The sequence below is a fragment of the Nicotiana tomentosiformis genome, chromosome 5 (genome assembly GCF_000390325.3).
Source record: "Nicotiana tomentosiformis chromosome 5, ASM39032v3, whole genome shotgun sequence".
In the NCBI taxonomy this organism is placed as follows: Eukaryota; Viridiplantae; Streptophyta; class Magnoliopsida; order Solanales; family Solanaceae; genus Nicotiana; species Nicotiana tomentosiformis.
Genome location: NC_090816.1, coordinates 93,964,195 through 93,991,435, shown reverse-complemented (window position 1 = coordinate 93,991,435; position 27,241 = coordinate 93,964,195). Strand labels below are relative to the sequence as shown.

At 33.7% G+C, this 27,241-nt stretch overlaps 1 protein-coding gene across 3 annotated transcripts; it reads left to right on the top strand.

Moving 5' to 3' along the window:
* The first annotated feature begins 3,760 nt into the window (after positions 1-3,760).
* Positions 3,761-14,914, top strand: LOC104086186 (two-component response regulator-like PRR37). Of its 3 annotated transcripts, XM_070175111.1 has the most exons (10): positions 3,766-4,025; positions 5,021-5,515; positions 8,268-8,429; positions 8,539-8,672; positions 8,902-9,063; positions 12,461-12,647; positions 12,782-13,214; positions 13,291-14,077; positions 14,439-14,592; positions 14,682-14,914. In XM_070175111.1, the coding sequence occupies exons 2-9, from the start codon at positions 5,158-5,160 to the stop codon at positions 14,541-14,543; spliced, it is 2,328 nt and encodes a 775-aa protein (XP_070031212.1). In that variant the 5' UTR covers positions 3,766-4,025; positions 5,021-5,157; the 3' UTR covers positions 14,544-14,592; positions 14,682-14,914. The 3 variants fall into 3 exon arrangements, with proteins under 3 accessions (XP_070031213.1, XP_070031212.1, XP_070031211.1); XM_070175112.1 differs by having other exon boundaries at positions 3,761-4,025; positions 12,464-12,647; positions 14,439-14,914; XM_070175110.1 differs by having other exon boundaries at positions 14,439-14,914.
* Positions 14,915-27,241: the final 12,327 nt, after the last annotated feature.

Here is a 27,241-nt window from a genome sequence, read left to right as displayed (position 1 = left end):
GAAGTAGGAATCTCTATACAATACTTACAATCCCAAAACCGGTAGTACAAGTCATAAGCTCTATAGAGTTTGTTACAAATTTTTAAATATAACTGTTTGAAATAAAGTAAATATTGTGAATACAAATTAGAAGGTGACTCTGAAGCCTGCGAACGCAGCAACAGGTTTACCTTGAGTCTCCACAATAATCCGCACATCTAGCTAATGATTAACTGACTCCACATTTACCTGACTCTGCACAAATAAATGTGCAGAAGTATGGTATGAGTACACCACAGTCGGTACCCAGTAAGTATCAAGACTAACCTCAGTGGAGTAGTGACGAGGTACAGTCAAGACACTCACTAGTCAACTAACCTATGCAATATAGCAGTATATAATAGTACTAGAAAATAACTAGCAATGATAACAACAAAATCAACCAGTGATATAACATCAAGGCAACAAGAACATCATAATTATTGCTCAGACGAATAAGTAACATAAGTACAACCAATTAATCAAGTCCTTCAAATATAAATCCTTCACATATTATTCTTTAAGATAAATATCTTTCAAGTAAAAGTCACCATGTGACATCTCATTTCACAATCATAATCCTTCAATCACAACCACACGGACAACTCACGTGTCAATAATATCAATGTACATAAGATTCACATGATTAATTTATCAATAAAGTAAATTCACAATTTTTTTAATTAATTAAGAAGCCATCAAAGAAATGAGTTTATTTTTGAACTCTTTTGGGTGAAGAAAATAATATTTCAATTAAAATGAAGCATCCGATGACTACTAATTTGGATGTAAAAATTTATTAAATTAAAAATATAATAGCAAAATTCTTTTATTCAAAACAACTCAAATCTCAAAAACCAGTAAAAACCATAAACACAAATCCTCAGAGTCTTGTACAAAGAGCCAAAACCAACACAGTACTACAGGGAATACAAAACACATAATAAAATCAAATAATACATCACAGAAGAACACAATAATTTACATATCACGGAAAAATAAAATAACCAACGGCAAGTGCAACCATAGTCCATAAGTAAAATGCTCAAGAGGGAATCTACCGAGGTACCACCTCGTAGTCCCAAAAGTAAATATGCAGTGTAGGGGGATCTCCCAAAATACCGTTTCGTAGTCCCAAAGTAAATATGCAGTACATGGGGATCTCCCGGAATACCGTTCCGTAGTCCCAAAGTAAATATGCAGTACATGGGGATCTCCCGAAATATCGTTCTGTAGTCCCAAAGTAAATATGCAATAACAACAAGTACAACAACAACAATAACACTAATACAAGGGTACGGCAAGTAAATCAACTCAAGAACTTTAAATCACAAGGAAAGGGTAGAACCAGTTCACAAGGAATAACCTCAGTAAAGAATGCTAGGCGCAAAGACAACAACTCAACAAGGAAAAACTAATATGTAGCAACGATCCCACTATATAAAATTTAACAATACCTTATTTCCCACAATAAGGAGTCCATGACTCGACCATAATGTGCACAAAGTCTTACCAAAAATATCAGGTAGTGAACAACTCAACAAAATAATATTTCACATAAAAATCAAGGTGGCAATCACACAAAATCATCATGTAAAAATAATTTCAACAAACAAGGATCTAGTCATGACAAATAGAGGATTTAATAAGTGCTAATAATCTCCAATTTAATACATAAGGGCCTCTAAGGATTTTTAATCAATGAAATTTGTACATATAAACCAAGTACGTACTTGTCACCTCGCGTACATAGTTTTCAATTACACAAATTGCACATAAGACTCAATGCCTAAGGGGTAATTCCCCCACTCGAGGTTAAGCAAGACACTTACCTTGTTTTGCAACCAATTTCAAGATTCCAAATAAATCTTTGCCTCACGAATTCTTGTCTGAAAGCTTCAAATCTAGTCACAAACAATTCAATATATTCAACACGAATCGTAGGAATGAATTTCATATGAAAATACTAACCAACAAAATCCGAAATTTAACTCAAAAATCGCTCATAGGGATCACGTCTCGGAATCCGAAGAAACTCACAAAATCCGACAACCTTTTCATTTACAAGTCCACCCATACCAATTTTATCAAATTCCGATATCAGATTGACCTTCAAATCTTCATTTTACATTTTTGGAGGATTTTACAAATATCTAATTTTTCTTCCATAAATTCACGGATTCATGATGTAAATGAGTATGGAATCATGATATATAATCAATATAGGATAAGGAACACTTACCCCAATATTTTCCTGTGAAAATCGCCCAAAATTCGCCTAAACCGAGCTCCATAAACTCAAAAATGAGTAAAAATGGCAAGAACCCCGTTTTATAGACCCTATATTGTTTTCGAGCGTCACAAGTAGCGTGGGGCGCTGCCTGTGAAGCAGTTTCCAGTACCCAAAAATTCCCAGCGCCAGGGCTAGCGCCCCACGCTACCATGGGAGCTTGCGACGATGAGGAATCTTTTCCGATACGAAAATGGGCATAACTATCTCATACGATGTTCGAATTCGACGATTCTTTTTGCTATGGCTCCAAAATTTTAATACGGATCTAATGCTTCAATCAAAACTGAATTTGGAGCTCGTTTGCTTAATGGGATACCACGTGTTCTTGAAGAATCGATGTCGCAATATAGCAAATCAAGTCCGATTGACCTTAAAATTTGCACACAAGTCATAATACATCATATGAAGCTATTCGAGACTTCAAATAGTAGAGAGGAGAGTAATTACTCAAAACGACAAATCGGGTCGTTACAAGCATAAATCCATCAACTATTCTACAACAACGTAGAAGAAATCAAGCAAAGACATAGAAAATATAAATCACACGAGTGGAAAGATTTTAACCAAGCTGAGACTCAAGAATAAAGTCTATAGAAGATTAAATATTCAAAAAGATAAATGTAGATCATATGAAAGGAAGCATATTCAATACATTGTACTTTGCTACTCATAATCACTAAAATACTTTGTGTCTTGCTAATGAAGATAGTAAAAATAACTTAGTTTAAGTAGAAGTAGCATAATAGGTCTTAAGAATTAATATTTTGAGTTAAATTACTCGTTGACTTATAAGCGTTTTCATAATTCCAGGTTCAAAGAAAAATTTAATATTTTATTATTTTTAAACTTACTATATAAATATATTTTTCACATGTAAAATTTATTTGGTACGGTACAATCTTTTTTTGGTTTATTTTTGTAAAATAAAAAGTCTACCCTAATTATCGGTATGATTATAATTTATATAAAAACCTATAATTTTTTTAAAAAAAACCTAAAAATCGATTCGATACAGTACAGTTCAGTTGATTTAGTCATTTTTTAACTGCAACGGACAACAACAAAACCTCCTAGATATTGTTTTGCTGACTCGGGACGGACATTATCCAATTAAAATTGGGAAGCGAGGACAAAGAAACTCGGTATACAAGGACAAAACCGTCATCTCCGTCTTTAGTTCTAAACAGCGAACGTGGGGTCCAGCTAAGTTTTCTTTCTCCCAAATATATAAAACTAATCACACAGGCAGCCACGTGTCCCTATATCGGATCCGAGAGAAATCAAATAGATCCGCCCTACTCAATTCAGCGCCCGTCTTTAGATTTACCTCCACGTCAAACAATTCACTCCGACGTGTCTCCTAGTTGTCACCTCGCCTGGCCTCTTACACCGCCACGTCATCACGAATATAATATCATACTACTACCTTCTAAATTTCTCTCTCATCTTTTGCTTTAGAGTTTAGCCTATCACCGTTTCTCAACCAGCCAAAAATCCCCTTAACAAATTTATATTTTTTCCCCCATAAATAGCAAACCCTAGAAGAAGAAATTCGAAGAAAATGAGTCTACAATAGTGGGATGAAATAATAGAATTTGGACTTTATACACAAATTTGTTCGTCAACTTTCTGGGAGCCCCTTTTCCTGTGAACCGATTGCAGTAGTAGACAGTATCAGTGGAAGCTTCTCTTTCTCATTAACGAGGCCCATAAGGTAATTTTATGGAGGAGTTGCATTGTTTATTCTCTGAAAAATTGTTGACTTTGATTTGTTTTCTTCTTCTTCCTCTTCTTCTTTTTTTCCTTCTATTTTTTGGGGTTTCGTTTCTATTTCTTTTTAAAATTGGAAAATGGACTAAAGCTTGGATTTGTATATTGACTTTTTGTGAATTTTATTGGAACATGAGATGCATTGTTTCATATAGAGGAAGTTGTTTTTGTATTTAAGATCTTGATTTTAGCTTGATTGTTTGATTCTCATGTGAACGGAAAGCACCGAGATTTCAACCCAGCACATTTAAGTTTTATGTTGCTGTTCAGTTGAATTCACTTTTGCTGCCTAATGGAGAAGAAACGTAATCAGTTACTTTTACAATTCAATGGAAGTTTGTGATCGATAATTATTTATTTTATAAAATATAGTTCTGTTTATAGATCCATCTCAAATATTAATAAAAATGACAATAATTATAAGAAGCTTCTATGTGTATAATATTTACATGAGATGAGTTCTAAGGAGTAATGTGGTCAGTGGGGATTCATGTTGTCGACCCCAACTTATTTGGGACTTAGGCATAGTTGTTTTTGTAAAAATAAAGAATCACAATTCATATAGTCTACCCACCTTGTTGGGACTTAGATGTAGTTGTTGTTGTAAAAATAAGAAGCTTGTGATTCATGATTAGGCCCAAGTTCGAGGATATAAAATTGATAGTTTTCTCTATCAATTAAAGATGAGCTTATTCTGATGATAATCGAGGCAGGGGAGACCGGGAGAGGAGGTTGTTGTTGGGTGCATAAGGTTGAGCCTACTTGGTGTAGGTTTTCTTTGGGGTTCCATTTTGTAAATATTTTTTCACAGTTTAAGAAACATGTTTTTTTGTGTAAAGTAAAGCGCATTAGTTGGATGTTTGATTATTTATCCCCATGTATGTTCCATTTATCAGTTGTTTATAAATAAAATGTTGACATTCATGCATTTTGGTTAAGGACTTGTTGAAGAGCCCTTTCATTGAAAGGTTGGTACTTGAAGACAACGTTATGTGCAACTTTTCTTCTAAATTAGACGTTTTTGCACCGACTCAATCCGCTGCCTTATTCATCATTGGACTTTTTGAATCTGGTTGATGAGAGGAATTCGGATGGACTCCAATGGTCCCCCAACTAAAGGGTTGGTGGAACTCAATTGTCATAGCATACAGGATGGGCAGAATGGAGTAAGGGATGGAATGACTGGTGAAGGACAAGGGCTTTCAGAGGAAGATGAGTCAAGGATTAATGAGGATGTCGAAGGTGGGAATGAAACACAGAGGGATTTGGTGCATGTGCAGGCTGTTCTACAAACACAGCAGCAACAGCCTCAAGGGCCTTTGGTTAGGTGGGACCGTTTTCTTCCAATTAGATCCCTCAAGGTTTTGCTGGTGGAAAATGATGATTCAACTCGTCATGTTGTTAGTGCATTGCTTCGAAACTGCAGCTATGAAGGTTTGTTCTTATTGCTTGCTTATCCTAAAACTGTCATGAGTACCTCAGCAGAGGCAACTTTTCTTCTATCCAGTGTTTGGTGTGTGTGTGTGCACAAAACATATGCATAAGTTGATATTAGCTTTGTACCAGAAACTTGGTGTTGCCATATCTTTTCCTGTTAATGAATTTTTAAGTTTCAGGTCACTCTCGTGCTGAACTTTGATGTTACAGCTGTCAGTCTTGAGTTAAAGGTTTTATGAAGTTTCTTGGCTTCTAAGATACATTAAATTTTATGTTTCTAAAACATACACTTGAAATTTTACTCAAACATCAACAACAACCCAGTATAATCGCACTACTGGGATATGAGGAGGGTCGTGTGTACGCAGACCTTACCCCTACCCTGGGGTAGAGAGGCTGTTTCCGATAGACCCTCGGCTCTTTTCTTCCAAGAACTCCCCACCTTGCTCTTGGGGTGACTCGAACTCACAACCTCTTGGTTGGAAGTGGAGGGTGCTTACCACTAGAGCAACAATCAAGTGAAACTAAATATACTTCCTTTTCCTTTCCTTTCCTGATGTTTTGAGCTGGGAATGTTTCCTGCATTGAGTTACCGAACAATCTTACTTTAGATATTATTTTCTTGCTGTAAATTTAGTTTGAATTGACAATGTAACATATGTTTCAACACAGGAGAACCCTTTTGAATGTGGTTTCCAGAATATATAGTCGTAAGCTAAGTTGCTCGGGCTCGGGTGGGGGTGTACGATACAGGTGCGGATCTAGAGATCGGATCCTTCATGATCTAAATTTAAGATTCGGGAATACAGGTGTGAGGATTCGGCTAAAAATAATTCAATTATCAAAAATAGAATTATAAAAGTATTGCCTAAAATACGAGACATATTAATACTATAAGAAATAACTTTTGCATAGTTATGTTTCATTTACAATATAATTTTGCATTGGAACTCTAATTCTTATAGAAATAAAATCTCTTGAAGACTTAGCAATGTGTCAAGCTTTCACTATATTGATTTGCTTATAGTGGAGAAAAAGTCCACTATTTTTTAATGGATAAACGCAAGTCTCATTTTTGAACTCTATACCCCTGAACATTTCCCGATTCCCTTCATTGAACACTCGTTTGTCTCAAGTCCCTTTTTAAAGCTCTTTTCTTCTTTCTCAAAAAAGAAAAAATAGGGAAAGAAGTATGAACTGCAGGATCCATTCAAGGCCTTCACCAACGATAACATACGTCAAAGTTACCCTAACTTTTGTCTTGATTTCAGAAATCAAATTGTATCTTGTCTCGAATTCCTCCCTAGCTTTTGGTCAAAGTACCCAAAATCCATTAACCAGATCTAGTACGAATTCCACACCCACACCAGCGCCAGTGACGTATCGACACGGGTGCGACAACGAAACTGATGAGTCCGATCAACTTAGATTATGAGGATTGTGTAGAGGATTTAAGGAGAAGGTGCATCAATTGCATATAGTCTTCAAAAGAATGGTAAGGGAGATGAAAATGTTACACATAAAATCAAAATAAGATGGTTGAAACATAGAAGTGCTACCGGAGTTTTATGTGATAGAAGGATACCTTTCACTTCTATGAAACGATTATAAGACCAGCAATGTTATACTGGAGTGAATGTTGGGCCGCTAAAGATATCAAATAATATTGTATGATCGCACACCAATATTAGCATCGGTATCAACAACAATGTATGTTGTTGATACCGATGCTAATATTGGTGTGCGGTCATACAAAATTATGCAAGTTTAAAAGTGATTACATTTGGTATAAGATGCAAGTGATGCACATAAAGGATAAAATGAGAGAATGTTGTTTGAGATGGATTGGTTATATCCTGTGTCGACCTTAGATGCACCAATTCATAGGTACGAAAAATAAAGCATAATGGAGGAAAAAGATCTATATTGGTGATACTAAACAGTTCGAAGTATGTTTTGGTCATGTTAGTGCATCTACTTTAGGTCTTGCGTTTTCTATAAGTCCTTTAATCTTGTCTGAAATTTATTTGCCAGTAGAAAACATATGGAACTTCTGGTACTTTTTATTCTTTTTTCTATTTTATTTTGTATAATATTGGTTTGAGCTGAGCTGAAATAAATCGATATGGTCAGTGATGATTCATATAGCCAATCCCAATTTGCTCATGATTGAGGTGTAGTAGTACTAACTGTTGTTATATGCATCATAGTTTGAAGGTTATCTTCCCTCAGTGAAAGCTACACTATAGTTATAATACTTGTCCTTCAAAATCCCCCTTGTCAAAGGATCTGGATGGAGTAATTTCCTACTATATGTACAAGTAATCTATATATGTGCAACATTCACTTAAGAACAAATATGTGCATCTTTTTTATTCAGAAGCCTAAGAAGACACTATGCATCTCTTTTATGCTTCTTTAGTTCATGCTATTACTTGATGCTCTGAAAGGAGCACTTGAGCCCCAACCATCATTTGCTTCCATTACTCTCTTTTCTTATATGCTTACTTGCCAAGTAAGTTGGCGTGCTTGCAAAGTGAAGCAGGTAAATATGCATAAGAGGGTACGTACTAGTTAGAGGGGAAATTCTAGTTCTCAGATAATATTTCTTTTCTTGGATATCTCTTACGATTTTTGAAGCTCAAAATTGTTTGAGAGAGAATCAGGACTTGCTTATTTTTTATATTCTTGATTTATTCTCAGTCTTTTTGTTATTCTTATCAAATCTATTACGATGAAATAATGGCAGTTACAGCTGTTGGAAACGCCCTTGAAGCATGGAGGATTCTAGGAGATCTAGCTAACCATGTTGATCTTGTTCTGACGGAGGTGGCCATGCCTTATTTGTCAGGCATTGGTCTTTTGGCAAAGATTATGAATCACAAAACTCGCAAGAATGTTCCGGTGATTAGTGAGTATCATTCCCACATATTTATTTTGCTTACTAATATTCAAATGTTGCTTAATATTTTGACAATATGATACTTTTAAGTGCTACACCTGATGAGTTTTATGTGCAGTGATGTCTGCTAATGACTCTATGGGTATCGTCTTTAAGTGTTTGTCAAAGGGTGCGGTTGACTTTTTAGTGAAGCCTATTCGAAAGAATGAGCTAAAAAATCTCTGGCAGCATGTTTGGAGGAAATGCCATAGTGTAAGTTTATGCAGTCATCTTCATTTGTAACTAGAACTTTACGGAATGCCCTCCTAAACCTCGGAACTGATCCTTGGTTTGGAAGCACCTTATTTGACTCCATTTGAAACTGGAATTTTTAACCTGTCATTCTTGTAGACCTCTTCTCTTCATGTTGTCTTAGAAAGACACTAGCAGGAAGTGCACATTGAGTAACCCATTTTGCATTGATTTCTCATTCTCTCCTCAGTCAAGTGGAAGCGGAAGTGAAAGTGGCATACAGACTCAGAAGTCTACGAAATCTAAAAGTGTTGAAGGATCGTTGAATAACACTGACAGCAATGATGAAGCTGAGAATGGGAGCTTTGATCTGGATGACCGGGATGGAAGTGACAATGGAAGTGGCACCCAGGTATTCTTTCTTCACGGCTATAGTTTGGCATGATTCTCTTCTATCAGTGGTCTCTATGTCACTTTGCATTTCCCCTATAGGAAAAAGAGGGGGACAACACAGTTTGTTCTTCTTTTCAAATAGTATCTTAAGTTGGAATAATTCAAGTAAAAGGAAGTTAATAATTTTTAGGTGTCGGGCATTTCGTTGAAATTTCAGTGTCTTTCTCAAAATTCTGGGTATGTTGATGGCATGACCAATTCATTAATATATTGTATCATACAAATAGCAGCTTCAAAATCCAGCTCCTGGGTAGTCATTGCTTCCGCACAATCCCACCCACAAGGTTTTTTCAATAACTTGTTTCTCTCATGGCCAATAGGCTACTTTACCCCCTTCTCCAAGCAGCGCTTGCAGATTAATTTTTCTCTAATAGCCCACATAACATTCCTTATACAAAAGTGCTTTTAAGTGGTCATTTACTTAATGAGCATTTCTAGACTTAATGTGATAGATAAGCAACTGTCCATATATATACATTTATATATATGATTGCCCTAATACTTCTTTTTTCTGAGATTGCCCTAGTACTTCTAAATAGCTCTGTAGAATGATATGGTCAACCAATTTATGCTGGTGTAGTTACTGAAATATCCGGCATGATTGTTTTGGATAATGTTAACTGTTTCTGATTATATGGAAAAGTGATCATATATAGTTCATCAAAGTTGTCAGTTCTATTGAACTTGTGACCTAGATCACATGTTCGAGCCCTGCACCATGTGAACTAAGTTTGATATTTAAGTGGAGAAGGATAGAGAGGAGGGGCCATTTCCTCGAGTTTCAAAGGCTGCAGTTGGTCCTAAGGGTTGGCACCATACATATTTCTCAGATAGAAAAAATCAGTTTTATTGAGATAGTAGCTCAGCCTAAGAGTGCGATTGTGACTAATGAAAATGACTAAATCAGAGAAAAATGGATTGGCTCATGCGTAATCCAAATCAAGCATGGTCTTGATCTCTAAGATTCCCTTTTTCTTTGAGGAAAAAACTATAGGGTATCTGACAGTTACCTCCAATCTAGTTTAAGTAATTGCACTACCACTTATTCTTGTTCTGAATTTGCATAGATTCCCACCCCCTATATCTTCGTTATAAGCTTGACCAAGAAAGGCTGATTCTATCCCTTTATCTTTTACTTATTGGGTTGCGCACGTGAACCTTTCCTTCAATTTGATAGAACTTGTACTTACCTATTACGATATCCCCTTAAAAGATATGCTTAATAAAATGTTCCTATTATACTATAGTTATTATGAATTGAAAGATTAAAAATCTTTTCACATTTTATGATAAAACTAATAATTCATGTATGTGTTGCATAGAAACCTCTACATGTAGATACCTATAAAAACAGTGGTATCAAAGATGCACTGCTTAAGCTTTGAAGAAGGCTTGTAGGATTTCACGATTCGCATCACTTAAGCAAATGGACTAAGGTGTTGGGTGGTGCATCTTGACAAAAGCTGGTCAATCAACTCTTTTAAGTAGATTAATTTATAAGATTCAGCCTCTCTATTTTGAAAAGGCCTAAAATGTGGTAGTGAAAAGGTTAATTCCTTTGTTGGTGGGAGGTATCATGGGGAATTAGTCGAGGTGTGTGTAAGCTGGCCCGGACACTACGGTTATCAAAAACAAAAGGGAAGAAAAGGTTAATTCCTAGATAGCCACTCAAACCTGCCATGATTTGTAAGTTAGACACTCCAACTAACCGGATTTACACCTCTACTTGGCATATATGTGCCCCTTGAATACAAGCGTCTGGCATGGCAAAGTGTGTGCGTGAAAGCTAAGTTGCGCGGACTCTTCATTTTTGACGCCGAACCTGTCTCGATATGACACTGGGATGGGTGCGGGATATGTTTGGGATTCGGTCAACCAACTTCAAATACTTTGACCGGAGTCGATTGACAGAGAGAAACCAAAATTTCAAAGGGTTGTGTTCTAAGTTTCTGACTTCTGGTAGACAGTAGCTCAAAATTTAGAATATCTTAAAGTTAGATCTGGTAGAAATCTCAAAAACATCAATTTCAAACTTAAAGTTGAAACCCAGATCTAAATGAAGGAAGAAAGGGTTGCTCGCTAATTTCTGCTTGATTATTGCGTTGGGTTGCATTGGAAAGATGCTCCGCCAAAGAGTTGTTTAGCACTTTTTAACTTTATTCGGCTGCTGACATCATTTTTCATCGAAGAAACAAAAGAAGGGTATGGTGGTGAGGAGTAGAGGATGATTATATGAGAAGAAATGATGAAAAAGAAGGTGGTGGATAGCTTAGCGGTGGGGAAAGGGAGGGGACTTAAGGGCGTGGGTAATAGGTTTTGTCTCTCTCTTTTTCTTAGTTACATGACTTCTTATTTTTTTCTTTCAAATTACACGTGTCGTTAAATAATTAGTTCGCTTGCCGTGTCAGTCAGTAGCAAGTGTATTTCATGCATTTGGTCTTATAGACACGGGCACCTTTGTCAAGGTAAGGGTGTTTAAATGGTCACTAGGAAATTTAAGATGTCCTTACAAGTCATGCCAAGTTTGAGTAGCGATCAAGGAATTTAGCTTATTGAAAAATACACAGCTAATAAAACAAAGCATTAATTGTTAGGCAAATTTTATGGGTGAAAATGCTAGTATTAGGAATATAAAATTAGAAATTTAGCATTGGACAACTAACTATTAAATTTAAATTAGAAACTTAGAATCACATTTGCATATAAATAAAAATCATCAAAAAATTCTTTGTTTGGCTAAATGAGGAATATATTCATGGATGGTTCAATTTGGGACAGCTCAAAAATTGACTCATCCAAATCATTGGGTTAACTTGGGCGCCTAATACATCAAAATCGATCAATAAGAAAACTTTGTCAACTAATAGAAGTTAAATTCATTTGGTTAGTTAGGGGTGTTTTTGTCAACGTGTTCACTTACTTTTACTCTATAAACATAAGAAAAACATTTGTTTTGGTTTGTGGCTGTATCTCTCTGTTCACACACTCTCTCATTGTAATGGTTTGACCCATTGTTTAGTCGAAATTGACCCAACCTATCTTTGACTCGAGTAAACTTTTTAGCTTGGATCATGACACATTCATTGTCTAAACCAGCTTTAAGCCACCCACCAAATTTAGTTTGACCTGCCTATTTGACAGACCATGAACAGGATAATTCATTTTGCATATTTATGGGCATCAGAAATTGAATAGTGCGGTCATGTGTGTAAATTCTGTCTAAGTTATTGTAGCAAACTCCGGAATCGTAAACTCCCAACATCCCAGATCCAACTTCTGATGTTAGGAATGCAGATAGGGCTTGCAGTAGCTTTCTTCCATTATAAATCCTCTTATTATTATTCCTTTTTTTTTAGCAGAGTTCGTGGTCCAAAAGGGCCATAGAAGTTGACAGCCCCCAACCCATGTCACCATGGAATGAATTGGCCGATCCCCCTGATAGCACTTGTGCCCAGGTTGTCCATTCAAGGCCAGAAGCACTTAGTGCTACCTGGGTGCCTGCAACTGCCCCCAGAGAGTGCCACAATGAGAAGGATGAACATGGTAGGTGTGGCTCTTCCAAGCCCCATGGGAATAACAAAAAATCTCAGATCAAATTCTTTTTATGCTGTTTACTTTTGCTATTGCGTTTATCATTTAATCCATTATATATATCTATGTTGTGGCTTACATCTCAGGAAATGCTAGAATGGGTAAAGATTTGAACATAGGTGTCACTAATGTTCCAGAGCTTGAAGGCCGATCAGGTAAAGCTATGGATGATTTAGCCGCTCCTATGAAGGACACACATTTGGAATTAGACCCCAAGGATAGTGAGAAAATGGTTAGAAACCTCAAGCACAACAAGGAAACACGGGAAGATGACCTGAAAGGCAAGGATGTTGGTTATAGGGGTGATCACACCAAAACCGGCACTCCTCTAGTAGAAAGTATGGCCAATGAAGTTCTGAAAGATCCTTCCAAGATCACAAACATCAAAGAAATAGCCACCTATGACAGTAAAGACATGCCTTCTGTTGAACTTAGTTTGAAGCAGCTTCGAGATGTTGGAGAAACTGGGACCAGTGTGCAAGAGCGCAATATACTCAGGCATTCAGACCTTTCAGCATTCTCTAGGCATGTGATTCAACTGTTACTAAAACTCAATATCCTGAAGAAACTACAGTTGCTAATTGAATCTCTTCACATGCAGGTATAATGCCGCTTCAAATGCTAATCAGGCTCCAACTGGGAATGTGGGCAGCTGTTCACCAGTTAATAATAGCTCAGAAGTTGCAAAAACAGAATCACTTCATAATTTGCGATCGAAGTCAAGCAGTACCCCTAACCAGCGCTCAAATGGAAGTAGTAACAACAATGACATGGGCTCCTCGACAAATAATTTCTTTGTCAAACATGAAACATTAACTGACAAGCCAATAACCAAACCTGCAGTCAATGCCCATACCTGTTCCGCATTTCAACCAGTGCAACATGGTCATAATTCTTCTCTTCAACCTATGGTTCCAGGAAAGGCAGCTCTGGCCCAAGCAAGGGCGATGCAGCAGCAGGCCCAAGTTCAGCACCACCATCATCACTACCATCACCATCACCACCATGTACTTGACCTGAAGCAGCAGCAACAGCTGCTTGACACTGATGATTCATCCATGAGAAATGCTGTTGGAGCTGCTCCAAATTTCAGAACATCTGACATGGTAGGAACTCCTGTTGAAGGAAACGCTGCTAATTATGGAAGTGCATCAGGAAGTAACAATGGAAGCAATGGGCAAAATGGAAGCAGTGGCCAAAATGGTAGCAGCACTGCTCTAATTGCTGAAGGAACAAATTTTGTTGCTGAAAATGAAGCAGGTGAAAAATGTGAAATTGGCAGCGTGAGTGGAAGTGCAAGCAGAAGTGATCACTCGGCTCAAAGAGTGGCTGCTTTGATTAAATTCCGGCAAAAGAGGAAGGAAAGGTGCTTTGAGAAAAAGGTAATTGTGACTGGATCATTTCTATGATTGCCATACATAATTGAAGTCCTGCTTAGATCTAACCAGATTCTGTAGTCTGTCGAAATCTCACTTTAAGCTTTCTTTTTATGCCTTTCAGCATACCTATTCCCATTACTTTTTTCTTTATTTTTCCTTTTTATCATAGTACAGTCTTGCATTCAAAAAATTTCACATGAAGTCTGATGCAACTTTGCCTGCTACGTCTAATCAGTGAAATGACAAGTTTTTTACCATTTAAACTGTGATTCAAACTGTTTAGCGTATCTTGATTTTGAAGCAATTGAACAGCCAATAAATGACAGAGCAAAAGTTATCTGGATTATCTTTCCATATATTTTAGGTCCGGTACCAAAGTAGAAAGAGACTCGCAGAACAGAGGCCACGTGTGCGAGGGCAATTTGTGCGTCAGGATGCAGACAAAAATAAAAGCAATGATGATTCCTGACCCCTGCCGTTATGCTTAGATGGTACATGTTTGCGAGGGCAATTTGTGCGTCAGGATGCAGACAAAAATAAAAGCAATGATGATTCCTGACCCCTGCCGTTATGCTTAGATGGTACATGTGAAAATGAGTTCAATAAGCTTAGCTTTGATCGCCAAAGGTAGGGAGGAAGGAGTTTGGTTCCAAAGCTAAATTTATTTAGTTGAGGTATTGCTGTCTTGTAATAATTGCTTATTGGAGATCATATTAATTGGGGAGTCCTATGAAGACATCTTTGTTATATAGTCGGTTTACTTATATTTGGACTTCTAGATGATGTTGGGATACCCTAATAAAATGCTTCAATGTGCTGTGCTTTCTGGTGTGCTCAAAACTGCTTTTCCAAAGTCCCTCGTATATTGTTTGTGTTTCCTTTTCATATTACTTTTATCCACATCTCATTTTATACTCGAGGAAGCTTAGTTATTTGAAACAGTTTACTTTAGTTCTAAAGTTTCTGAAGGGTTTCCACACAAAACTGAAGCAAAGTACAGACCTATTCCCTCGGAATTAACTCTTGTTCGAAGGGCAACTTCACTAGGAGGGAAGTCTCAAACCAATAGGTTTTTGGTTTGTTTTCTTAATTGTCTTTTGGCTTTTCGAGATTGTTAGTACTATTAGAAACATAATTACTGTTTCCTCTATGGGGAGGAAGGTTAGGATCTCCAGAACCTCACCTGTCAGCGAAATAATGTGCTATCACTAGGGGATAAGGTTCTGTGGCTGTTTATTCTATTCATTTCTGTAGTTTCTTATTATAGAATTCTGACAGGGGAATGTGGAGGGGCACAGTACCAATCTTATAGATAAAATTGAGCAGGGTGTAAATTTCCATGGTCTCCAATATTTTGGTAAGATCACGGGTTCAAGTAATAGAAACAGTTGCTTACCACAGACCCCAATGTGATCGGATTCCTTCCCTTTCTGTACCTCGCATATGGTGAGATTTTAGTGCACTGGGCTGGCTGTTTTATAAATACCTTTTCTTGGGGAAGCTAAGACACAAATTTTCTTGTTAATAACCGCTCTAATCTTGCACAATACCGAAGTATGACCGACTGCGAAAAGTTAAGAAATTTAGTTGATTTATGTACACATGTAGTGGTAGAAGGCACCTTGCTAAGATATTGGCTAGAAGGCACAAGCTTGGACCAAATTCGAAAAGTATAAAACATATTTTTAACTGCAGTGAAACACTGGTAGTGAAACAATGCAAGAAAGATTTGATAGGCCACCAGGTGAAAGCAGCATTGAGATCCCTAATAGGAAAACGGTCTATAGAAGAAGTAATAAAAGGGAACTTTATGCTACAGCACAAGATATCCTCAAATCAAGGTTTTCAGAGAATCCCCTGATTGTTAAGAATTCCTCAATAAGTTATGCTACATAAACTGATGACGTAGTATTTCAGTACATACCTTGTATACACATAAGTAGCCTTGATCATGTTAAAAGGCATAGACATGATCCCAACATTGTAAATCAGCATTATTGGATGTAAATATGTAGGTATCTTAAAGAAACTCTAATAAAAGGAAAAGAAGTCATCTTGTTAATTTAAGAAATCAGAGAACATTGATGCATTGGCGTACCACCTTACCCCAAGAAAGAATCAATTTGGAGGAGATTTCTCTCTTATTTTCTATGCCTTTTTCTTCAAAGTAGAGGACATGAGGTTATGGATGTACATGGTCAAAATCTGCTATTTTAAACGTAGCATCACCGGGAAGAAATACTGTCACATGGCAAAATGTAATCTAGGAATTAAACATAAGGCATTTGAACAATTCATCTAGAGACTAAAATGTAGCGTACGCGGTTAAAACGGTTACAACCAACTATTTTTCAATTTTCAATTACATTGGATAAAATTATAGTAATTTTTACTTACTTTCCAAATAATTAGGACTTTAAAATCAACTAAAATTTGACTTATGTTATGAAAATAATTATATTGTGGATGTTCATTTATTACTCCGCTATAGATAATCTTCCTGAAGAAGATTATCCATTTAGTACTTTGTTGAAATCTATCTACAAGCAGCTGATGCAGGCAGGTTGCAAGCAGCTCCATGAAATGATTTGCAGTAGCTTCTTATTAAACAGACAGGTTGCAAGCAGCTCATGCAGACAGCTTACAAGCAGCTAAATAAAAGTCTTGCAGCTGCTTCCTTTCTTATATAAATAGAGGAGTTTTCAGTTCATTATGGACATGAACTTTGAAAGTTGAATAAAATATCAATCTCCCTCTATACTTGCCTTCAGTTTATTTACTTTTATAGTCTTTATTTTATAACACGTTATCAGCACGAGACTCTGCCATTTTGAGCACTTACTTCGAATTTAATTTCTATTTCAGTGTTCGTCTCCGATGTAAGGCGACACTCTTATGTCCGTGGTTAGATCTTGTTCATAACGAGCATCATAAGGCAGATTATATCCTTGAGGTGGTGAGTTTTTCTTCTTGGCAGTAGTGATATAGATATCACTTACATCTGGTGTGGCCAAATTTGCATAATTTAATTTGAGCCTTTTGCTTATATTTTAATATCATTATCATCGCTTGCTTGGTTATATGTTATGTATATAGTACCTATTTTGGTATTTGTTTTCATCCTAATTATCTTAATAAAGGATTACAAAGTGGATAACATTGTTAGATCCACTTAAACTCCAGCAGAGTTTGCAAGAAATATACAACCACCAGAAGTGGTTATGTTTCGTATATCTCATTGTAACTAAATTTTGTTAACCACTAGAAGTGATATATGCCTATGACCACCAGAAGTGATAATTTAGGCTTTCTATGGTTACAATTAAAGATAAGCTAGAGAAATATTCTCTATATTATATGCACACATCGATTTGCTCCTGAAGTAGTAAATATTTTAAAAGAGGTTGAAGCATCACAATTGATGTGATTAATGCGCGTTCAGATAATTATATTCGATTTCCTCAAGGATGAGAATTTCTAATAAATATTAATCCATTCCCTGAAGTGAATGTGATAATATTAATAAAGTCATAAATATGAACGTGCTCTTAATGTAAATATATTACAATTCACCTCCAGAAGAGGTAATATGATTGAGAGAATATATACTCAATTTTTCGTATTTCAATTTGCTCCTGAAGAAGTAACACAAATTTTCTCCCAAAGCAGGAAAATATTATGAAACTTTATCTTTCTGTGCGTAAATAAAATAATAAGCTATTCAAAGTTATTTTTGAAGCACATTTTCATTCCCTGTAGTGAATGAAGAAACATCATAACTCACCTCCGGAAGAGCTAGAATAACAAATGATATAAATATTATTTTTGTGGCATAAAGATCATTATCGCACGTACATGTTGTACGTAAAACATCTTGGATAATTTTATTAAGTATCATTCTAAGGCAAAATTATTCTTGTAGAATGCTTTCAACTACAACCACATTGATATATTATAGTTAGTTGTTATTAACTACCCCGAAGAAAATAACAACTCATGTATATTTCCCTGAAGGATGTAATGACTATGTGGTTTCTGCTTTGATATAAAATATTCATATGTTAATGGCGTTTCTCCCTGAAGGAGACACAAAGTTGGTGGTAAAAATATTGAAATTCTTGATTTCTTACATTTATAAATTTAGAATTGTCTTTATATTGTTTATTTGATTATGATTTTCTCTCATGATACCAGAAGTGTCTGAGCAATATTTGATAGTACAAAATGTATCAACAATTCCTAAAGATCTAGATGTTTGTCTAGAAGACACATGACACCAGTAGTGTCCAATAAATATTAGATTGTGGATAATAAACGAAGGCTCTCGGAGAGCTTATATACAAATATGTCATTCTTATTATATGATTATGGTCAAAACATATGATGTAGTAAACCCGAAGTTTACTGATGCAAATGGCTATCATATTGAGACTACAAATGATTGAAAGATTGAAAATCTTTATGTTTTCACAATCATATGGGGTAAATATGTATGTAAGAAGTTACCCGTCTTTTTCTTCAAATTTGTACTACATCATGTATCACACTATACCAGAAGTTTACTAATGCAAAAGCAGCCACAGTAAATCAAAAATTTACTGATACAAAAGTAGCCACAGTAAATCAAAAGTTTACTGATACAAAAGTTTATGCCATAGTAAACCAGAAGTTTACTTAGAGATAACACATGCCATGATAAACTTTAAGTTTTCAATTGCCATTTTTAAATGAGCTATTTGAGAATTCAGATAAGCATATACTGAAGAACGAGAAGATTCTTCAAGAATTCTCTTGTGTTGCTTGTTCTCATAATAACTTGATTATACCAACTAAAGTTGGGACTAAAATCCCCGAATTTTGAAATATATAAAAGGTGAATATGAGCACATTCACCTATCATGTGAACCACTTATAGATGCATATATATGATGGTTACATGTATGTTTATTGTCAACCTGCAGTTTGACATTTGAAATTGTCTTTCTCAATTAAAAGCATAATTTTCAGATTATGAAATCAAGATAATTCATCTTGATGATGCTGGTTTATATCCAAGCAAGTTTAGCATTGAATACCTTCGATTAATGGCTAAACTATTGCTTATGAAAACAAAGCCTCATGTGTTGGTCTGAGATTTTCTAAATTGCATACAGCAACACTTGTATGCATCAGACCAACAAAATATGAATAGTCATCCCCTCACAATTGGTTTAGGATCAGAAACCAAATATTTTTACTATCTAATAACTTTTGATGTGTGGTATATGATTAATTTCTCTACCACAATGCACAAAGATATATTTTCCAAAGAAGATTTGACATATATGTTAGTTTTTCTAACATTTGGGAGATGGAATAAAACAGTTGGAAAATATGCTATATGAATCGAATTAACATTAATATGATCCTCGCTTAGAAGATAATTCAAGTCAAATGCCAGAAGCATTTGCTGATCCAAAATTAAATATCATATTTCAGCTGCAAATGCTCCTATTAAAATTAAAGTCCCTGGAGGATAGAGTTTACTGTACGCATGAAGCGTGGTAGACCAATCGGTTCCAAAGGTAACAATCCTTGAAAAGAATAGGAGCAAATGATCATAACAAGGGGGAAATAAGCTTTGGAAGAGCCCACGACATAACATTTCATGTAACTCCGGAAGAAGTTTAGGTACCTGAAAATAAAGAAAGTGATGATATCTCAACAAGTTATGTCGTTTGCGAACTGATACGAAATGATCGTCGACGATATATTTGATACAATATAGTGCACACATATTGTAAAAAATTATGAGGATCGGACCTGTAGTCCAGACACCTGAAGATGTCATGCCATTTAAATATGACTAATTAGATTAATTCTATATGAAGATCCCTGAAGGATTTAAAATGCCTGAAGCAAATTCAAATTTTGGGAAAATGTATTCAATCAGATTACAAAGATCTTTGTACGGTTTAAAGCAATCTGAGCGCATGTGATATAATCGCCTTAGTGAATATTTGTTGAAAGAATGTTACATAAATGATGTTATTTGTCCATATATTTTTATAAAGAAAATGACATCAAAATTTGTTATATTGGCTGTGTATATTGGTGACATAGATCTTGTTGGAACTCCAGAAGAGCTCCAAAAGGCAATTGAATATATTAAGAAAGAATTTGAGATGAAAGATCTTGGAAAGACAAAACTTTGTCTTGGTCTGCAAATTCAACATTTAGCAAACAAGATCTTTATCCATCAATTTGCCTATACATAAAGGGTCTTAAAACGCTTTTACATGGACAAAGCGCACCCATTGAGTACACCAATGATTGTTCGATCACTTGAAGTGAATAAGGACCCGTTACGACCTCCAGAAGAGGATGAGAAAATCCTTGGTCCTGAAACACCCTATCTCAGTACAATTGGTGCACTTATGTATCTTGCTAATGTTACAAGGCCTGACATAATATTTTCTGTTAATTTACTAGCAATATATAACTCTTTTCCTACACGGAGACATTGGAATGAGATTAAGCATATATTGCGATATTTAAAGGGAAACCTTGATATGAGTTTGTTTTATGCTAACAAAGGTAGTGCAGATCTTGTTGGTTGTGCAGATGCAAGTTATTTATCTGATCCCCATAAAACTCGATCTCAAACCGGATACGTATTTACATGTGGAGGTACTATCATATCATGGCGCTCCACAAAGCAATATATTGTTGCTACTTCTTTAAATCATGCTGAGATAATAGCTATTCATGAAGCAAGTAGGGAATGCGTATGGTTGAGATCAGTGATTCATTTCATTCGAGAAAAATATGGTTTGGAAAGTGATAAAAGATCCACAATTTTATACGAAGACAATGCTGCATGCATAGCCCAATTGAAGGGAGGATTTATAAAAGGAGATAGAACGAAGCACATTTCACCAGAATTATTCTACAGACACGATCTTCAGAAAAATGGTGACATTGATGTGCAACAAATTCGTTCAAGTGACAATCCGGTAGATTTATTCACTAAATCTTTACCAACTTCAATTTTTGAGAAGATGGTATACAAGATTGGAATGCGAAAACTTAAATATTTGAAACAAGATTTTCATCAGGGGGAGTAAAATACATGATGTACTCTTTTTTCCTTATTAAGGTTTTTTCCCACAGGGTTTTTCTTATAAGGTTTTTAATGAGGCAGCTAGCAATGCGTATTACTAAATATGTGTACTCTTTTTCCTTCACTAGGATTTTTTCATAGTAAGGTTTTAATGAGACACATTATCTTTTAATGAACATCCAAGGGGGAGTGTTATGAAAATAATTATATTGTGGATGTTCATTTATTACTCCGCTATAGATAATCTTCCTGAAGAAGATTATCCATTTAGTACTTTGTTGAAGTTTATCTACAAGCAGATGATGCAGGCAGGTTGCAAGCAGCTCAATGAAATGATTTGCAGCAACTTCTTATTAAACAGGCAAGTTGAAAACAGTTCATGCAGACAGCTTACAAGCAGCTAAAGAAAAGCCTTGCAGCTGCTTCCTTTTTTATATAAATAGATGAGTTTTCAGTTCATTATGGACATGAACTTTGAAAGTTGAATAAAATATCAATCTTCCTCTATACTTGCCTTCAGTTTATTTACTTTTATAGTCTTTATTTTATAACTAACTTATAAATTTTTCCTTATTTAAAATACATAGGAAGTCCCCGGATTTTAAAACATTAAGATTTTGCCTCAATCTCTTTTTTTTTTTTTTACTTGAACCATACAAATAAAATAGAAAATATTAGGAAAAGAATTATATACACCATGAAATGGGTACTCGCCTTGCACGAACAATAAAGGGCTAAAATATTACGACAACATATTAGCATATAAGTCTATTGATTATCGGAACATGCAATCAAGTTAATAGGTTGTGCCTCGGCCTTTTATGAATATATTAAAAAACTGATACGTTTTTTGTGAATTTTGGTCTATTTTACCTACAATTTTATTTATTAAATTCTTGCTTCTATTGTGAAAAGAATTTTCCTTATTTAAATGGTGTACAAAGTCTTAGTATTTAAGATTTTATCTTATATTATTATAATCACTATCTTTCAACTTGTATTTCACCAAACTGTATTGTGATCGTTGAGTAGACTAATTTGCTTCTTATATATTATTTAACCAAATTATTTTGTTCAATTTCGTTAAATGACCATAATTTCCTTTTGAAATATTGAAAAGGAAAACTTTCAGACCCTCCAAGATTGTCACATGAATTTATACTTTTATTTTATAATTTAAATATAATTTTTAATATATATTTACTCATTGAGATAGGCGCACATCGCGCGTAGATTAAAAGCATAAATGCCATTAGCAAAATAACGTTCGTCAATTTTACCTTTTTAAAGTAAAGTTAACACATGGAGTAACAAAAAAGTCATTTAATATTTTCCTAATATTTAGCACTTTAAAGTCAACTAAAACTTTACTTATTAAAGTTTTTCTTATTTGAACTACGATATAGGAAATCATAATATTTAGGACATCAAAATCAAGTAAGTTTACCTTATATAATTCAAATAATTTTCTTATAATTGTTTTTCTTTTTCTACGTACATAGAAATTAGGATGTGCATTTGATAAAGTATTTCAAAGCTCTATTCGATGTAGTACACTTTTTTTCCAAATAAAATATTTAAACGATTGTATGTACATCAATTTATATAATTATTTACTAGAAAATATGCTTATGTCATTAAGTGTAGTTCATGTTTCTTACTATCTATAACTTTAAGCCAGTCTAACCACTTAAAAATCATGAGTACTCTTAAAAAAACTTAAAACTCAAGTTTTAATATAATGTGGGACAACTATATGAAAAAATAATTAAAAAACATAACTATATAGCTCATTGTAGTTGAAAAATAAGGCAAAATATTCTTAACTTAATCATTGGATAAAATTATAATTTAATTAATTATTTAATATTTAAAACTTTTAAATCAACTAAATTTTAGTTATTAAATAACTCTTTATTTGAATTATATAGGAAATCCTAATATTTTAAAATTTTAAATCAATTAATATTTTACCTTAAATAAATTATTTACTTATTTGAAGTGTACCACAACTATAACACCTTTCATGTTAATTTTTTTAATATTTAAAATTTTAAAATCAACTAAAATTTTATTTATTAAACTTTTATATAATATTTAAAACTACACACAATAATTATTTTGGCTTGCAAACATCATCTATTCTAAATGTATAGAATTTTCTCAATAACTGTAAAACGACATACAGTCAATAATTATTTTTTATTAATGTATGCAAACTTTAAATAATAAGGATAAAACAGTAGAAGAAATAATGTATTCTCAATGAGTTATTATTAATTACTACTTTTTTTTACAAATGTTCTAGAAAATAATATCTCCATATATTTTTATATATTAATTTATTATTATATGTTATTAACTTAATATTAATCATTTTTAAGTCAATATTTTTACTTATCAATTTTTCTAGTAGGAGCTTCAGGCCAACCTCATCATGATAAAAGTAATTATTTTAATTTTATTTAGTATTAAGGCTTAAAAATAACAATAATTTTTATAAGATATTCTTATAAAACTCTAAGGACTTTCATAGGGCTGGACTTGGGATCAACATATATATTTTTAGAATGTTATATATTTATTTTTATTATAACTCAAAATCAAAGTTTAATACTACTCATAATTTTTTTAATAATTATTTACTTATTGACATCAGAATATTTTATTTTTATTATAATTCAAAATTATAGTTTAATACTACTTATATAATATTTTTATAATTATATACTTATTGACATCGAAAATATGCACAAAGCGTGTAGTCTTAGACTGGTTTAATTAAAATGATAATTAAAGTTGGACTAATTATTTATTTAAAAAAAATAGCTATATGACCCTTAATCCTTTGTTCCCATAGGCATATCAGATGAACATTATAGCCCACTAAGCCCATGATCTTTCTTCTATTCCCAACAGAATTTTTATCATCGAAATATTTTTGTTCGATTGCCTAGGGTTTAACGTCTCCCTCCCTCTCTCTATTCGCTCAGGAACTGAAAGTGAAGGCCGTCTGTTTTACACTCTCTGTCCAGGTAAATGTAATTGTATCTTCTCTACTCTCACGGTGCTCTAAATTCTCCCTTCCCTCTGCTATTTTCGCCATTTTTTGGGAAGATTATTTTTCTGGCAGTGAAATGTAATTTAGTTTTATCTTTCTTTATAAAATTGCCTGCTTCTATCATAAACTTAGTGTGTAATTGTGATTTATTCAGCCGAAGACATTTTTAGTAATTGATTATTGAATTTTTGAATAGATGAGATTTGAGAAACATGAAACTGTAGCTCCTTTAGCAAAACAAGAAATTCTTGACTTTCCAGATAGCATATTTTAGTGGAGAAAAAAGTAACAAGTCTTTGATGCAAGGCGGAGAAGAAAATCTAAAATGCATTTTGTTGACACTAATACTTGCTACTTTGCAGTTTGCATCCATAGAAACTAATCAATTTATATCATTCGGTAATTATAAATTATTAAGTAAACTAAAGATAGGACAGTAATACTTATTACTTAGCTAGTATTCATTAATTTTGGTTATAAAATTAAATTGGTTAGATGTTCAGAAAATGACTTCCTACCTATATTATTTGTACACTTGCACATCTTATGCTATAAAAATTTCGCACAAATATAATGACTCAATTACAGATATATTATTTGTTTTTAAAAATCAACATTTTTTTAGCAAACAGGAACTTCTACACCGCTATACTATGAAAAACTTAAGAGATATTTCCATTGTACTAGGGGTGCGAATGCTTTTTGAAAAAAAAAAACATAAGATATCTGTAACTAGTTAGGTATATTTGACAATCACAAACTACAACAAGAAATTTATGATCGCTAGCTAAAAATAGTATAGTTTAATTATCGTCTTCACATGAATTGGATTTAAATAATATTTAAATAATTCCCAGTTAACTACCACCCAGGATGATTGACACTTTGATTTGAATAATTATTAACTACAATTAACTACTAAAATTAAAACAATTATAAACCGATCACGAAAAACAAGAGTTGAGCAACACAAATATTAGTGGGAGAAGTAAGAGCCATTGACTAGACAGATGCAAGATAACTAACTCGAGATCCAATTCTTGAATTAGTTCACTTCTAAATTACTACTGATTTTTACGAATTCACTAGATAATCAGATTATACTTGAAGTTAAAGTTCATCTTTGATTAAATATTAATTCCCGAAATAATACAATTGAAGCATTCCGAATCATTGATGCGACCATAATGATGGTTTTAGACTAAAATGTAACTTCACACGAATGTTTCCCTATTTTCTTGCAATTAACAATTCAAGAGGCTCTTTCGATTACACAATGAATCACAAATTTAAACTAGAGCATAGGATGCAAAGAAATTCAATATTAAACTCCTCTTTCGATTAAGTAAAATAATGAGCAACTTCACAATACAATTCAAAATCGTGTCAATTGATTCAAGCAAGTATCAAGAATTGAATCCCTAATTAAATCATCAATACACCATGTCTATCAAAACCCTAAAGAAAACTACTCCATAATAGTAGGAGAAATCATCATAGATAAATTTAAGGAAGCAAACATGAATTCAATCAAACTCGGGTATTGAGTTAATGGAAGATGAGATTCTTGTGAAATGCTTTTCCAATTATTCGTAGGTCAAAAGTTCTCTCAAAATCGTATTTTTGGTGTATCTATACCATTTAAAAATGGATTCGAACGAATTACCATTTCCAAGCCGAAGAAGGAAAATTCAACTGTCGAAATGCACAAGTGCGATGCCCCATGCACCGTGCTTGTGGAGAAGTTTAGAGAGTGGGTTTTTGTCGGGCAGGCCTCCATTTGCACTGTCACGCCACACCTCGCGGTGCTCCATGCGGCGCAATAGTTCAATTTTTTCAGAGTAGAATTTCTTCTCAATTTTTAATATCTGGACTTGGTCCTCGACCCCCGAACTTTATCTCGGTTTAATTTCTTAGGCTTTTACTCAAACTTTGAAGCTCCAAATTATCCAACTTAGCTCCAAAATTGCTTCTTAACTCGGAATCACCTCCTACAAGACATAATATATGTAATAAGTGCAAATCATCATCATTTGAGCTCAAGCACGAATAAAATGTAGTAATTAGAGTGCCAAATGTTAGCTAAAACACAAATTTCTAGCTTACCATCAATATTAAATACAATACTAAAATTATGTATGTATAAAATTTCTAAGATTTAAGAAAAATGATAAATATTTTTGTTAAAAAAAAAATTATTCACACATTTGATTAAAAGATGATAACACTTTTCAAGTATGTATCTTTTAAATGCGAAATGACCCCCAAATTACTTATAAGATATAATAATTATTAGTAATAACTTTTATACGGGTCAAACACATAAGTAAAAGAAATAGTAATATTTATTATGCAAGAATTGTGCATTTTTTGTTTTAGTTCACTTTTTTATGGTTCTGTTCCAAATTATTATAAATTTATTTAGTTCATTTTGATGCATAATTTTCATTATATAACGGCTTTAAATATCTTTTTAAAAAGAAAATAGGAAATAATATCATTATATTTGTGTAAGATTTCATAGCATGCGAATAACATGTTGTATTTGTGTTGGATCTTTTTGTATTCGGGTGTAACCGTGTAATTTATTATAAGTTTTTTATTTTTGTTTCTTATAATATTTGACTAAGTATATTTAATATTTACCTAGTTTCATAAATATTATTAAAAAATTATGTTTAAATTATAAAATAGAAATATAAGCTCCTAATATTGATGATTATTGATCCTATATAACTAACTTAATAAATAATTTTTTTTCTTAATAAATAAAATTTAAGTTGATTCTAAATTCCTAAATATTAGGAAAGTAACTTAAATTACAATTTTATCCAATACAAAATTTATTTTTAAAAGGTAAAAAGGGTGAATGACATTTCGCTAAGGACCTCGTGCTTTTAATATAATATAGAGATAGATATAGATATATATTAATTAACATGTATATTTTAGTACTTTTAAGCAAGAAATAGATTATATTTGACTTTTTAGAACTATATTACCG

What these genes read in the sequence shown, in the direction of transcription:
- LOC104086186 (XM_070175111.1), top strand. Translation starts at nt 5,158, where the DNA reads ATGAGAGGAATTCGGATGGACTCCAATGGTCCCCCAACTAAAGGGTTG. An exon ending in CAATGAGAAGGATGAACATG is followed by an intron (nt 12,648 to 12,781) that starts GTAGGTGTGGCT and finishes CTTACATCTCAG; the next exon opens with GAAATGCTAGAATGGGTAAA. An exon ending in CATTCAGACCTTTCAGCATT is followed by an intron (nt 13,215 to 13,290) that starts CTCTAGGCATGT and finishes GAATCTCTTCAC; the next exon opens with ATGCAGGTATAATGCCGCTT.